Below are 16249 nucleotides of genomic sequence, written 5' to 3'. Positions count from 1 at the left end.
AGGGGGTTCTCTAGGACAGCTTTTTCTCAAGGTAAGATCTGATTTCACTTAAGGTTATTAGGGCTAACATGCTCTAAATAGTTTATTGTGTTACAACTGTGGCTTTGCTGGTCTTTTTTTTCCTTTACATACTTCTAAGAAAAATAAGCCTATCTTACATTAAATTTAAATGAATTCCTACACTGTACAGAAAGCCTACATATTATGTAAGTGAAAACACCTCTAGCCTATTTTTTTAAGAGAGATTTCATTAAACACAAGTGAACACAACTTCTTTAGACTTTGGTAAAACTTCTTATATTAAGGATATAGACTTCTGCCCCTTACACTCATAAAATGTGGTAACTGCAAGGAGGATGGTCATGGACTACAGAAATAACATTATTTGTAAAGAGAAATAAATAAACTCCTAGGTGATGGTATTTTCCCTATAGTCCAGTGTGCCTACTCTGTTGAAAACTTTAGTTCTCAAAGCAATGTAGAGGTGTGATAGCAATCATTCCTGTTTAAGAGGTAACCTTTAATGCAACCTTTTATACCCTTTAAAATGGATGCACAGTGTTTTATCCTAGGCTCAAAGCTGAGTCTTCTCCCATCATTTTAATAACTGTTGAGGCATGTCCTAGGACAATTATATTGCATTTCCTCAGCCCCCACCAGTACCACCCCTATGTTCTGCTTGTCCATATTCCCTTCACCTTTCCTCTGCTATGCTCATTGGTATCTCTGCTTGTACTTGAAAGTAAAAAGCAGTTCCAGGTTACAGCAAACTCCCCGGCCTTGCTCCACACTGGCCCCTGATGAAGAGACTGAAAGAGGAGAAGCACAAAGACTGTCATGGGTTGAGATCAGGGACTACCAGAAGCTCAGCTTGTTTTAAAAAGAGGCTCTTAGACATTCCCAGCAGATAAATCTTCACTGGCTTGGAGAACAGGAAGGACTACTTCACAAACACCACTGTGTTTGAATTTCTAGAAGCCACCCAGGCCAAGAAGACATCCCTAAGAGAGAAGAGAGATACATATAAATTTAGAATTACAGCCTAGATATAGTCTTTTAAACTCTCTCAAATAGCTTCATTAAGATAAAATGATATCACCCAATAGGAATATAAGGACAGTGAGCCTAGAAAGTTTAGGCTGTCCTAATTTACTGAAGACGATTTGACTAAGTACCAATACTTGTTTCATAGATAAAGGTAAATCCCAGGAAAACTGGGGAGATGGGCAAAATCTTCAGAACTTCTCTTGCCCCTACCATCCACCCCTACTCCTGCCATACCTGGCACCTTATTGTGCTACTTAGCACTTGGCATAATGGTCCTCCTCAAGTTTTTTATTTTTATTTTTTTTATTAATTCATGAGAAACACAGAAAATCAGAGACACAGGCAGAGGGAGGAAAAGCAGGCTCCATGCCCGATGTGGGACTCTGGGATCATGCCCTGAGCCAAAGGCAGATGCTCCATCACTGAGCCACCCAGGTGTCCCCCTCCTCAAATTCTAATTCCGAGTGGTTGGATTTCTGCTAAGGAAAGAAGCTAAGCTAATATCTGTAATCTAACAACTTAAAGTGTTATAATTTTTTACAAGAGCATATGTAACTGAATATAATGTAACCAAAAAGCAGAAACTGCTAATTATATCACCTGTCTATGTGGCAAATGTAAGCTCTTCTTAAGCAGGGGACCTTTTCTAGTAGCCTCCATAATCAGACATATATATAAAAATCTAGTCTACCTAAGGTCGGGTGATGCTGATTATATGCTCAGGTTTGCCATGTTTTCCAACAGTTAACTTAGCAATACCTGAATTATAAGAAGGCAAACTGTAAACTCACCTGCAGTGCTTCACCACACATTCATTGCTGCAGTACTCATTGTCCCAGTCCTTACTCACAACCGGAGGGTTCTCACAGCCGGACCTCACACATCGAGGCTGGGGTGAGAGGGTCACAGGAGACCCACTCACCAATTCAACATCCATTTGAGAAGGAGATTCAACCTATGAGAGGGAGAGAGCACCAAAAATGAATCAGATTGCTACTTACTTAACTAGCCGGCTGATCAAATTAACTCTGGGAGTCAACGGAGCACCAGGTATTACAATCCTTCACATATGGGGGTAGAGTTATAAAAGAGGAGTGCTTGGTCTCCCTTTCTATATGCAGCTTTAAAATTTTGCCAAGCAGACTGACATCAAGTCTTCCAACTGGCGGAATGCTGGCCACATGCCAGTACTCTTTAATTTTTAATTGTGGACCTAGAGTCTCCAAACAGACCCATAGATGTATTTTTTTTTAATGACTACCGGTGATGTACAAATTAAAACTAGGGTAACTGGCATCTGTTTATGTCTCTTTGAAAAGATTCAATGATATAAACCAATTTTTTTCTAGCCATCCATCCTCTGCTTAAAACATTAAGCCAAGCAGCGGAAACATAGAAATGCAAGATCTTAAATCCACAGTTTTGGAGATTTAAGTTCTTCCACTGGATAGACACCTCTGAAAAATAACACTATGCTTAGACGATATTCTCTCTCAGAGAACTGCAGTATGACTTCTGCTTAGTTAAGGTCTGGCACAGAATATCCTCCTTAATGTTTCTCACCAAAAACACTACATACTATCATGCGTACAAGTCACAGTCGCAGGGAAGTCCTAGGAGAATTCCTGATTGCCAGACATTAAATGCTAGTAGCAACCTCCACTTTTATTGGGGCAACCAAAATAATTCTTTCTCCTGATCTGGAGAAAGACTTGAAAAACAGGCTCACCTCAGGAACTACATCTGTGATCATCTCACAGATCGTCTCAGGAGAGGTTTCCTCTACTGTGTGGGCCTCAGGGCTGTTGTTCACAGGCCGCTCAGGACTACTTTCCACAGTTGGTGGGACTAAGGTTGTCTGCATTTTCAGAGTGGGTGGAGGTACAATTTTGATCTGCAGAGGAGGTGGCTGTTGCTGTAAATTGATTCGGACTTTCTGAGGTGGAGGCTGTTGCATGGCCTGAAGTGGGGGAGGCTGCTGAAGGATGGTCACTTGCTGCTGAGTGGGGGGCTGAGGCATCTGTTGCAGTGGAGGGGGTTGTAGTCGAGGTGGAGGCAGTTGCATAGAAGCAGCTGCCGCTGCCGCTGCCTGCAACACTGAGCGAGTGACAATTTGGGCTTGCTGACTGGGCTGGATGGTGGCTGTACTGGTTTGGCCTAGTTGGATCCCCCGGGAGGTCACCACTGTGGCTGGGATAACAGTAACCATCCCTCCTTGAGACATAGTAATAGAAGAGGGTAACATCTGTTTGGTAATAATCAACTTGGTGATATTGGGCTGACCTCCGGCCCCAGAAGATGCCTGGTTTGCCACATACGAGGAAAGAGTGGAGTTAACAACAATGGAAGGGGACAGGGCAGGGGGCTCTGTTGTGGCTGGTGCTGGAGATGCTGGGTCAACAGTAGCCATAGGAGGTGGAGAAGGCGTCTGTGACGGTGGCACTGGATCCAATTCTACTGTTTCCACAGTGGCCTAAGAGACCAAAAAAACAAAAAAAAAACAAAAAACAAAAAACAAAACACCCACCAAGTCATTGGGAAATTTACTCTCCTCCCCAGAACACATTCACTACACTAATCACCTCCCAAGAAAAGATCTAAGAGCTGTGGGAGTAAATAATGGAGTAACTGTAAATAATGGAGATAAACTCAGATTGTGGCAAAATTTATGATGGAAACAACAGGAAACGTATTATACTTTTAAGCTTTTAATATTACATAGTATTAATAAGTCCCACAAATTTGGGGTGGTATTTACTTCTTATAACTGCTAATAATCAGCTCCAAAAATATTTTTACTGGTTTATTTTTTTTAAAGATTAGTTGACAAAGAGAAAGAGCACGCGTGTGTGAGCATGAGCTGGGGGAGTGGGAGAAGCAGGCTCCCCACTGAGCAGGGAGCCCCATGTAGGGCTCGATCCCAGGAACATGCAATCATGACCTGGGCTGAAGGCAGGTGCTTAACTAACAGCCACCCAGGCACCTCTTTTTATTGGCTTAAACAACCCTCTTACCTGACACTCTTGATTGTCTTTATATGCAGCCAGAGCCTTCAGATACTCTTTCTTGGCAGCTTCAGTTTTCCTCTTATACACCTATCGGAAAAGGAGAGACTGTTTAAAAAGTCCCCATGTCCCTAGAAAAGACAAATTCTATGTTATTTATCAACGAATGACAATTCAGTTAAATATTGCCAACTCTTTTTAGCAAAAACCGTTCTGGAGGGATCCCTGGGTGGCGCAGCGGTTTAGCGCCTGCCTTTGGCCCAGGGCGCAATCCTGGAGACCTGGGATCGAATCCCACGTCGCGCTCCCAGTGCATGGAGCCTGCTTCTCCCTCTGCCTATGTCTCTGCCTCTCTCTCTCTCTCTGTGTGATTATCATAAATAAATAAATACATACATACATACAAACAGTTCTGGAAGCTGATAACCAAGACAACCTCTATGGCAGACTTTGCAAGTGACCATGCATCTAAAAGTCAATCAAGAAATCTTGCCAGAACAACTACACTTTTTTCCCCCCTAAAGTCAAAGTTTCAGAACGCCTGGGTGGCTCAGCGGTTGGGCGTCTGCCTTGAGCTCGGGGCATGATCCTGGAGTCCTGGGTAGCCTGCTTCTCCCTCTGCCTGTGTCTCTCAGGAATAAATGGATAAAATCTTAAAAAAAAAAAAGTCAAGTTTTCTTTTAAGATCTTATTTATTCATGAGAGACACAGAAAGAGGCAGAGACACAGGCAGAGGGAGAAGCAGGCTCCCCTGCAGGGAGCCTGATGTGGGATTTGATCCTAGGACCCTGGGGTCACGCCCTGGGCCGAAGGCAGGCGCTCCATTACTGAGCCACCTAGACCCCCAACAACAACCCTTCTAAAGCTAACACAAACTCATGCCCACTTTTTGTAACTAAAAAAATTTTGGATCCAAACATTGTATAAGATCAACAGTCTGCTCAGCCTGGGATTGTGTCTAATGGGTATACTCCCCCTTAAGGAATTTGGCAAATTATTTGCAACATATGATGGCCACAAGAACTCCCATCTTGCATACTTTTCCCATCAAGGGCTGAAACCTATTTCCCCTTACTCAGAATCTGGGATAGCTCTACAAATTGCTTTGACCCTAAGAAAGTGACAGAGAGACCTTGCTCTAAGTCTGCCATACTATAAAGAAATCAGTCTAGCCTTTTGAAGGAGAAGCCAAGTGAATGAGCAGGAATCTAAACCAAATGTCAGACAGGAGAGCAAGATCACCTCCGTCAGCCATACCAGCAGTCACCTGACTACCACCACAAGAATGAGCCCAGGCAACATGAAGAAAACCATCTAACCAATTTACATTATCATGAGAAATAATAAACTGCCACTATTTAAAGCTATTAAATTTGTGGTTTGTTGAGCAGCAATAGTAATTCCTAGAAGTTAATAAATTTCAGCCTTTGTTTCAAATATTAAATAGCATGGGGCATGTGGGTGGCTCAGTCTCTTGGGCGTCTGCCTTAGGCTCAGGTTGTGATCCTGTGATCAAGCCCCTGCATCAGGCTTTCCGTTCAGCAGGGAATCTGCTTTTCCCTTTGCCTCTCACCCCACTTGTGTGCACTCCCTCTCAAATAAATAAAATCTTTAAAAAGAAGTATTAAGTAGCAGACTCACTTTGACACAAGATCTGGGGCAAATGACAGGACAATGATAATTCTAGCCATCTTCAATATTAACTGTATCATATATTTACACATATAATTGTACACATATTTACATCATAATTTTCACGTATTTTGAGAGCGAGAGGGGAATGGAGCGGGGAGGGGATGCAGAGAGAAAGAGAATCTTAGGCTCCACACCCAGTGCAGAGCCCAATGTGGGGCTGAATCTCACAACCCTAAGATCATGCACAACCTGAGCTGAAACCAAGATTCGGATGCTTAGCCAACAAAGCCATTCAGGGGCCTCTACTTTTTAAAATCTATATTAAATTTAGAGAAATTAACTATAGTTTTTAAATTTATATTAGGCCAATGAGAAAACCATGAACTAAATAAAACTCTAAGTTCAAGTTTAGGCTAGTGGATTTTAGAGATGCAATTTACCAAGGAATGGCCTAATTTTACAGATGGGGAAAAAATGGAGTTTAGTTAAATTAGATTCAGTGTTTTTATAAAAATTAGTAATTTTAGATTTGCATTCTGGATTCAGTGGATGGCTGCAACTTCTAAGACAGAATGATCTGTGAATGCTACTAACAAAGAGTTGATATTAAATAACTTAAAAAGTTAAAAGAAAACTTAGTTTATCCCCCTACTTAAGAATTTCTAGGACATTCACTACCCACTAGTCTCTCCATGTTTTGTTCACCTGTTTTTGCTCCTCTCCAAGACTATCCCACATGGAGGCCACAATTTTTGAAACCTCCCCAAAAGTGGCATTGGGATTCTGTCCCTTGATGGCAGCCTGTGTATCACGAAAGAATAAAGCATATGCTGAAACTGGCTTCTGGGGTTCATTAGGATCTTTCTTTTTTCTCTTCTTTGGGGCCTTCTGCTTTTTTCCTGCTTCCACCACAACGGTCTTCTGGCTGGGAACTTGCTGCAAGGGAGAAAAGAGAGAATTACAAAAGGGAAGAGGGAAGTATCATGTCTGTAGAACTGTAAAAAAAGGACTTTTATATGGGGGGAACTAACTAGGCACATGGATGGAATTTTCAGAAATGCTAAAAAGAGGCAATAGGATTAAGACATTAGTAAAGTATGTGAGGACCAATTAGAGTGGGGATTGGGAAAAGCATTATAAACTGGAGACTGAGAGGCAGGACCCCATACCCAGAAAAGAGCAGAGGAGATGGCAGGGCAGGAGCAAATACTACTGAGTAGGCTCTGTATGCCAAGAGTTTTATCCCAGAATATCATGGCAGATTTATTTTGGCAGGGAATGCCTCACCCTCCGGAAATCCTCAACACCATCCTCATGAAGTGAACTAGTAGGTGAAGGGGTGGTTGAAAGACGATCCTCAGGTGACTGGGCAGGTGGCAGGATGGTGCCACCCCCTAAGCTCAAACCAAGTTGAGAACTCAGTTCTGACTGATCAATGGTGGTCAACTGGCTATGCCCCATCAAGCCAGATGTCATGTCTGCCATTGGTACATCAATTGTAACAGGTGGGTTGGCACTATACTGAGTTCCTATAGAATGGTCCAAGTCCTGAGAGAAGCAGAAGGACTAATTAAACACTAAATATAAAAAACACCACTCTTTCCCCCCACTGAATTCAGGACAGTTTATAAACCTTTGCTTACCCAGACTGTATCATCTTTTAAAAGACTAAACATCAAATAATTATATATAAAATATATTAAACTTTTTAATAAAGTACAGAAATTTAATTAAAATCACTTCTTTGTACTAAAAGCCTGTTCCAAAATCATGAAAAATAACCGGAGAAGTCTTAATTTTGGACAAGTTAAAGAACAAATAAGTTATTCCGTAATCTGGAGGTAGTGATTACACATAGGGTAAAGAAAAACTTCCTCCCTGTACTCTCTATAATAATGGTTTTAAAAGTTGCAACACGATCAAGAGTGGATAAAGCCAATGTTAGAGATGTTTGGCATCAAATATAGTGTGAAGATGTGTTGATAAGGTGTGCTGGAAACCCAATACACTGATGTGTAACACAGACTACTCCACAATCAATACATTTGGTTCGGATGGTTTTGAATAAAGAATATGCCAGCTATCACACTCACATTTTAATCCTAGGATGTGAAGCCAATAGCAGAAGGGAAAAAAACACACCAACCTCCCCCCCGCCCATCACAATCATTTTTATATCAGGGTCAACACTGATTTTTAAATCATTTTCAAGTTTTGACTCAATTTTCCTTCAGGGGAAATTAAATCTTTGCTGGTGAGCCTTTAACCACAGGATGAGAACCAAGTAATATCCAAGTGTGGTAGCAGGGAGAGTTGCCCGTGTCTGCCCAGCACCGTGCCCACAGCCTGGGAGGCCTGATAACGTCTTGCCCTTACCATGGTCAAGCCCCCACTCAGGAGCCCCCCGCCCTGCTCCATCAAGCCATGGGTCATGCCCACAGGCATGTCCAATGTCTGGACCCCATACTGGGCTGAAAAGCTGCCATCCTGGGAGGAGGAGGGGTCTGCTAGGTCATCAAAGTGGCCGACCACATCCGAAACAGCCAGCGAGGGGTCAGAATCCAAGGAGATAGGTGGGATTTCAAATTCCTCATCTCCCAAGCTCGGAGTATGGAATGTCTGTAGGGGGAGAAAAGGAAAGACAATTAGTGGAAAGAGGACCGGCATACCGCCAAGTCAAGAACAGCTGGGCACTGCTTTCTTAGTGCACCTTTTTCCAGCCTGCGTCCTATTTTTGTTATCAATTTCTTAGGACCTATTTAATTTTACAAATAAACCTCTCTTCTTCCTCACAGCCTTGGTCATAAGGCAAATACAAGGCTGCCAAAATCAATCACAGTTTCCAGTTTTTAAAATCTGCCTTTATCTCAGTTGTCCTATCATGCTTACTGTTCTAATGAGTGACTCTTTCAGCACTGTTGGTAAGGACCCACGTCTTAATGTAAATTGTTTTGCCTATGGTGATCAAAAACTCCCAAAAGATTCTAATAGCAGTTACTCGAACTATTAGACCACAGAAATTCATTGTCAACCAGATAATTATACTTTGTTTTTAGGTTCCTTTGAAGCAAATCCTAAAAGGTACTGTCATGAGAATGATATCCTCCTCTAAAATATCTACACTTAAGAGTTCCATCTTAGAAATCATAACAAGTAATATTCTCAAAAAGAAAAAAAAAAAGAAATCATAACAAGTACTATTCTCATTCGTACAGCATTCTTGGAAAACCCAACAATGCCAAGGTAAGTCTAATACTGAGGAGAAAAACCTAGAGCCAACAGGCAAACTGGTTCTCTAACATTCCTAGTCTTGCTCTGACAGAGCCTTTCTGCAAGAGGAGGAGAAAAGGGCTACTCCAGCTGGCTATAAACCTCAATTCCTTCCTCTGAACTCAACTATAGTAATACATAGTCTTTCTATACTGAGTGGGTCTACTCTTCAGAGACCCAGAACAGACCAATGTCTGAACTAAGATACATTAAATGCTACAGTTCCTTCTTGACACTAAAAAACTGAAATGCCAACATTATAAATACTTGCAAGAGACTTTGGTGTCAGAGAGGTCTGGGTTCAGGTTCCAGCTTTGCCACTTACTATATGACTCGGAAGGGGTTTTCCTCATCTATAAAATAAGAGCTGTAATGGCAATCTACTTATATTATTATAATTAATGAAATTCAGTAACAAAACCTCATCACATTATTTCATATCTATAGTTGTTTAAGAACTATAAACCACTGCTATTAATGATGATATTGTAATTATTAACTTGTGACCTGCTTTTTTTTTTTATTCTATGATTTTATCTATTTATTAATTCGGCTCAGAGAGAGAGAGAGAGAGAGAGAGAGAGAGAGAGACCAAGCAGAGGAGAAGGAGAAGCAGGCTCTCTGCTCAGCAGGGAGCCCAATGCCAGGCTTGATCCCAGGACCCAGGGATCACAACCCAAGCTGAAGGCAGACACCCAACTGACTGAACCACCCAGGTGCCCCAATCTGCTAATTAGTTATAGAGAATTGGAATTTTGGAAACTTTAAATGCAATTAACCTATCACATGGAATAGTAAATATCAACTCATTCAGATCAAATTGAATAGGTATCCATGCTTCTTTCCCATGATTAAATGATGCATTTTATTATTTTTAAAGATTTTATTTATTTATTCATGAGAGACAGACCGGGGTGGGGGGGGGGCCACAGGCACACGCACAGGGAGAAGCAGGCTCCATGCAGGGAGCCTGATGTGGGACTAGATTCTGGGTCTCCAGGATGGCGCCCTGGGCTGAAAGCGGCGCTAAACTGCTGAGCCACCCAGGCTGCCCTAAACGATGCATTTTAAAGAGTTCCTCAGAAAGGGCCTCATTAATATCACCGTTTTAATTTTATTTCTTAAGTTTTATTTATTTAAGTAATCTCTACACTCAATGTGGGGCTTGAACTCAAGACCCTAAGTCAAGACTCGCTCGCTCTTCTGCTCTTCCGATTGAGCCAGCCAGGTGCCCCACAATTTTTATTTTAATGAAGACATTGCAGGAGGGATCCCCGGGTGGCTCAGCGGTTTAGCGCCTGCCTTCAGCCCAGGGTGTGATCCTGGAGTCCCTGGATAAATCCCGCATCCAGCTCCCAGCATGGAGCCCCCTTCTCCCTCTGCTTGTGTCTCTCTGCCTCTCTCTGTGTCTCTCATGAGTAAATCAACAAAATCTTAAAAAAAAAAAAAAAAAAAGAAAAGACATTGCTGGAAAGAATATTTCCATCTAGTAGAAACTAGGGTGAAAAAAGTATGTCTGTGAAATGCCTAATCTCTCTTTATCACATTAGCAAACTGAAAAATGTTTCCTAGAAGACAAAAAGATGGATACAGCTTCATTTCTACATTTTCTTCCTCCAAGATCCTTACTATTTTACTTAATATAATAAAAATTTGGTAGTTGTCTGAGATGTAAGATGAGAGTGGCACAAGGAACATAGCAAGCAGTTCTTGATGGGAAAATAAAAATCTCCCCAAGAACTGAACTTTTTCTCAGTACACAGTTTATAATTCTTGTTATTGTGTGAAAAAGTTCTGAACTTCAGGTCCATGACTCTCTCTGAAATTTCAGTTTAGGTTTATGTGAGATTTTTCAAGAAGAGAGTACAAAGATTTCTTTTTTTTTTTTTTTTAATTTTTATTTATTTATGATAGTCACACAGAGAGAAAGAGAGAGGCAGAGACACAGGCAGAGGGAGAAGCAGGCTCCATGCACCCGGAGCCCAACGTGGGATTCGATCCCAGGTCTCCAGGATCGCGCCCTGGGCCAAAGGCAGGCGCTAAACCGCTGCGCCACCCAGGGATCCCAAAGATTTCTACCAAATTGTCATACGAGCAAAGTTATGGGAAAAAGGATCAGGGGAAACATTTACTGTACTGAGATTAATAGCTGTATGACAGTAGTAGTATTTATTCCTGAGAGACACAGAGAGAGGCAGAGACACAGGCAGAGGGAGAAGCAGGCTCCCTGCGGGGAGCCCGACGTGGGACATGATCCCGGGTTTCCAGGATCACGCCCTGAGCTGAAGGCAGATGCTCAACTGCTGAGCCACCCAGGCGTCCCACTAGTTTTCAATTTTTTTTTTTTTTTAACAAGATACAGATTGATCTGAGAAAGCAAAAGATGTCTATCCTTTTCTGCTTAACAGAACAAATAAAAAGGCAACTCTGCCAAGGTATGAAAATGATACTATTCGTTAAAGAGAACTTGAAAAAGTAAAATTTCATATCTGAAACAAGAGACCAGTGTTCTGAAAAGGACTACCCCTCATAAACCATCTGGAGGGCTCTCATGGACTACACTAAAAGAACAGACAAGCGGAGATCCCATTGTATCAAATAAACAAGGCATTCTTTGTATGCACCACCCCCTGGAATGTGGAAACAGCTTTGTCATTCAGTATCCACAGCTTTAATGTTGTTGTTGTTTTTTTTTTTTTTTTGGTGGGGGGGTTGATTTGCTTATTTGTTTCTTCCTGAAGTAAAAAAAGTAAATAGTGGGGATCCCTGGGTGGCGCAGCGGTTTGGCGCCTGCCTTTGGCCCAGGGCGCGATCCTGGAGACCTGGGATCGAATCCCACGTCGGGCTCCCGGTGCATGGAGCCTGCTTCTCCCTCTGCCTGTGTCTCTGCCTCTCTCTCTCTCTCTCTCTCTCTCTCTGTGACTATCATAAATAAGTAAAAATTAAAAAATAAAAAATAAAAAATAAAAAAAGTAAATAGAAATTATCAAGAATACAGAGGCGTAAAACCACGGGCTAGAATAACACCAGAGATTCACTCTAAATCTCTTTTACTACCATAAATGATCTATAACATTATGGGGAAAAACCAATAATGAAAAGCTAGTTATTTTATTTTAGTGGATCTACTACATTACTAGGGCATACTCTATCACATATAAAACATAGATAAAATTGTAGGAAATATTCAGGTAAAAATAAATGATTTCAACCCAGAAGGAGAAAACAGGAACATGATGGAGCTACCGTCTCAGCTTTCTTTTCCTTCTCTCTTAAATTTATGGGCTTTTTTGAGGGAGGAAACGATTTGGGAATTACAGTTATAAACAAAAGTATTCAGCTCTGGATGTTCAGAGAACCAAAAAATAAAAAATATGATTTTCCTCTCTTTTCCTATTTCCCCATGCCAAAACATACAACCCAGTATTTCTTTAAATAGTGTAGATTACTCATTTTTATTCATTTATTTAAATTTATTTATTATTTATTTATTTATTTTTTTTTTTATTATTTATGATGGTCACAGAGAGAGAGAGAGAGAGAGGCAGAGACACAGGCAGAGGGAGAAGCAGGCTCCATGCACCGGGAGCCCGATGTGGGATTCGATCCCGGGTCTCCAGGATCGCGCCCTGGGCCAAAGGCAGGCGCCAAACCGCTGCGCCACCCAGGGATCCCTAGATTACTCATTTTTAAGAAATTTACCGGGATCCCTGGGTGGCGCAGCGGTTTGGCGCCTGCCTTTGGCCCAGGGCGCGATCCTGGAGACCCGGGATCGAATCCCACATCGGGCTTCCGATGCATGGAGCCTGCTTCTCTCTCTGTGTCTCTGCCCCTCTCTCTCTCTCTCTGTGACTATCATGAATACATAAATAAAATCAAAAAAAAAAAAAAAAAAAAGAAATTTACCTTAATCCAATACGTATTTACTCATAGTACATCGGTACGATGGATCATTGAGATGATTCATGGTTCTTAAAAAATGCTATAGTAGTGAAAATTTTAACTATACAGCCTGAAATAAATAAATGGTTCTAATATCGTAAGTACTTTTCCTAATTAAAAATAGGTATCTTTGGGGGATCCCTGGGTGGCTCAGTGGTTGAGCATCTGCCTTCAGCCCAGGGTGTGATCCTGGAGTCCCAGGTTCAAGTCCCACATCAGGCTCCCTGCATGAAGCCTGCTTCTCCCTCTGCCTGTGTCTCTGCTTCTGTGTGTGTCTCTTGTGAATAAATAAAATCTTAAAAAAAAAAAAAAAGGTATCTTTGCATTATTTCCCAAAAAGTGCTCAAAGCACAGTATCATTGTAGAAGAGGCAACCTGAATGAGGGAAACAGAAAGATTAATAAACTCTCTTCAGATAGCAGAACTTTCCTGTCTCTAGCAATGCTATAATATAATAGATGCTACACCTTCCTCTCTGGATACTTATTCCTTAGAAATCTTTAGTATCATTTATTTTATTTAGGTAAAATTAAGTATGCAGATGTAAGGTATGTAACTCAAAGAATCTTTATATATGTAAATATCCAATTAATCATCATCCAGATCAAAGATATGGAACATTTCTATCACTGTAAAAGATTTTTTCATACTCTTCCCCAATCAATACTCTCTCCTTTTCACAACAGGCACTATTATTCTGATTTCAATTACCATAGTTTCACATTGTCCGTTCCTAATATTCATTAAAAACATGAACTTATTATAGTGGCTATTCTTTTATTTCAGGCTTTTTACTAAACACCATATATTTTTGAGATCACTTGAGGTACATTTAGTAGTTGATGTCCTTTTTTATTGCTGTGTAGTGTCCCTTTCTAGAAATGTACCAGTTTATACACATCTAGGTTGTTTCCAGTACTTAGCTATTACGTGTAAAGTTGCTATGTACAGTTTCTGGTGAATTTCTCATTTCTTTCATCAAGGAGTGTAACTGAGGGGTCATAGGGTAGGTATATGTTCATCTTTAGCAGAAATTGCCAGTTATCCAAAGTGACTGAATCAGTTTACACTTTCATCAGCAATGATTAAGAGTTATCTACATCCTGGGCACCCTGGGTGGCTCAGTTGGTTAAGCATCTGCCTTTGGTTCAGGTCATGATTCTGGGGCCCTGGGATCAAGCCCCACATCTGGCTCCCTGCTCAGCCAGGAGTCTACTTCTTCCCCTCCCTCAAGCCCTGCCCCTGCCCCCATGCTCTCACTCTCTCTTTGATGAATAAATAAGAAATCTTAAAAAAAAAAAAGTTATGTATAGCCTTGCAAAATCTTGTAATTGTCAGTGTTTTTAATTCTAACCATTCTAGTGGGTATACAGTCGTGCTTGTTATAATTTTAAGTGCCACTTCCCTGATGAATGATGACACTCTTTCATATGGCTAATATCAATTTGGAAACCCTCTTTTGTGAAGTGTGTGGTCAAATATTTTTGCCCATTTTTGAATTAGATTCTTTTACTCTATGTAAGTATTTGATATATCCTGAATGTGTCAGATATGTGTATTAAAATATCTTCTCCCAGTCTGTGATATACCTAGTTAACTTCTTAATGATGTCTTTTGATGAAAAAGAGTTCCTAACTTCAATGAAGTCCAATTTTTCAAAAAATTTTTATGGTTAGTATTTTTGGGGCAAAATATAATACAAAAAAATATCTTTTTTCTTGCAAAAAAACTCTAAATATCACTGTTTCTAAAAGAAAAATGTAAAAACATCACCTTTAACTTAGTTCTAAGTTATATTAGGGGTGGTTCACAATAAGACCAGATACAACAAAAACCACAAGCCAACTGAAATAAAAGTCCAAAAAAAAAAAAAGGGGGGGGGAAGGGAAAGTGAAGCTGTAATGAGAAGAACTGTTAGCAATGACAAAGACCTAAGCTAAAAAAAAAAAAAAAAAAAAAAAAAAAGAAGACACTGAAATTTAGTCGTGAGCTTTTTGGCAAAATAATTTTGTTTTCTTAATTTAAGTCACAAAAACAAAACCAAAGGATAGAGGCCTGTGCGAAATTCACCACACTCTAGATTTAAACCTGATTCAGAAGAAATTGGCAACGATGCACTTTCACGGGGAATGGGGCCCACAGAAGACTTAACAACCCTCCAAATAACGAAACTAAAACCATGGAGATGTCACTTTACAAGAAACTGGCAAAACGCGACTGGAAAGCATCACAGAGGTTTCGTTTTGTGTCATTTCTAAATCCCTTGTTCACTGGAGTTTACACTTTGCCCTCCGTAAGAGGACAACAGTAACCGGTGAATGGCAGGCAGCAAAGGATCAGACTGGCACCTGTCCCCTTTTCAGTCTAATTCTCATCCCTGAAAATATTAAGGGGTCACACAGGGTAAGCCCGATTCAACAGCAACTAAAATTCTTAGGACAACAAAACAAAACAAAACAAAAACAAACAACAACAACAACAAAACCCGATGCAAGTGGTTCACATTACTTTGGGGGGAAAAAGTACGGAGGATCTCAAAAAAAAAAAAGCAACAACCCCCCCAAAACCCTAAAACCCCAAAAAGCTCAAGACCAAGGGACTGACTTCTGCCTGCTCCCCATCTCTGCGTTGCCCCGCCCCGGCGGGCGTCCCCGTCGCGGGGTCCGAGGCGAGGCTTCCGCGCGCCTCGTAGAGCGCCCGCCACCACCGCCACCTCCCCTTCCAGCGCCGCCTGGCCGCCGCCCAAGGCGAGGCCCTGCCGGGACGCCGAGCCCCACGCGCGCCCCCACGCCCCGCGCGGCTGTGGGCAGCTGCCGCCTCCCCTCCCGCCACCGGCAGAACAAGCCCTGCGGACAGACGTCGCGACCCCCGACCCTGGACCGCAACCGGGAGCGGGTCCGGCCGACGGCTCCCGCGGCACCGCGCTGGCCCCGCGCGCGGGCGGAAATGCTCCCGGCCATGACCCCAGGTCGGGGTCGCCCTCCCCCGCCCCCCCCCCCCCGCAGCGTCGGCAGCCCGTGCTCACCTCGGCCCCCGACAGGAAGGGGTGCGAGGGCCCAGTGATCGTCAGGTAATTGTCATTTCCTCCGGGAAACTGGAAACCAAAAGACAGCCGCGGGGCTAGGTTAGGCGGGGCGGGCGGTCAGCGGGGAGCGAGGCTTCTGCCCCCGCCCCCGCGCCCCTCCCCGCCTTCGCTCCCACCCGGCCGGCCGCGCTCCGCCACCCAGGCCCCTACCTCCATCTTCACACAACGGCTACCTCCGTCTCAGCCCCCTCATCGACCCCCCGCCCCCGCCTCCTGCCTTGCGTCACTTCCGCCAGGCGGCGCGTCGCTGTCCGCTGATTGGCGG

At 42.4% G+C, this 16249-nt stretch overlaps 1 protein-coding gene across 1 annotated transcript; it reads right to left on the bottom strand.

Moving 5' to 3' along the window:
• Positions 1–274: 274 nt before the first annotated feature.
• TOX4 (TOX high mobility group box family member 4) lies at positions 275–16223 on the bottom strand. The gene is made up of 9 exons (XM_038558476.1): positions 16135–16223; positions 15925–15993; positions 8064–8306; positions 6975–7235; positions 6393–6623; positions 4062–4142; positions 2777–3520; positions 1839–2002; positions 275–1001 (listed from the first exon to the last, which is right to left on the bottom strand). Exons 1-9 carry the CDS (start codon positions 16138–16140, stop codon positions 941–943), a joined length of 1860 nt encoding a protein of 619 aa, XP_038414404.1. The 5' UTR covers positions 16141–16223; the 3' UTR covers positions 275–940.
• Positions 16224–16249: the final 26 nt, after the last annotated feature.

This window comes from Canis lupus, chromosome 15, assembly GCF_011100685.1.
Source record: "Canis lupus familiaris isolate Mischka breed German Shepherd chromosome 15, alternate assembly UU_Cfam_GSD_1.0, whole genome shotgun sequence".
In the NCBI taxonomy this organism is placed as follows: domain Eukaryota; kingdom Metazoa; phylum Chordata; class Mammalia; order Carnivora; family Canidae; genus Canis; species Canis lupus.
This window is presented reverse-complemented; position numbering and strand designations above follow the sequence as displayed.

What these genes read in the sequence shown, in the direction of transcription:
- TOX4 (XM_038558476.1), bottom strand. An exon ending in GTGTTGAGGATTTCCGGAGG is followed by an intron (nt 6,624 to 6,974) that starts GTGAGGCATTCC and finishes TCTCCCTTGCAG; the next exon opens with CAAGTTCCCAGCCAGAAGAC. An exon ending in TCACAGATGTAGTTCCTGAG is followed by an intron (nt 2,003 to 2,776) that starts GTGAGCCTGTTT and finishes TCCCTCTCATAG; the next exon opens with GTTGAATCTCCTTCTCAAAT.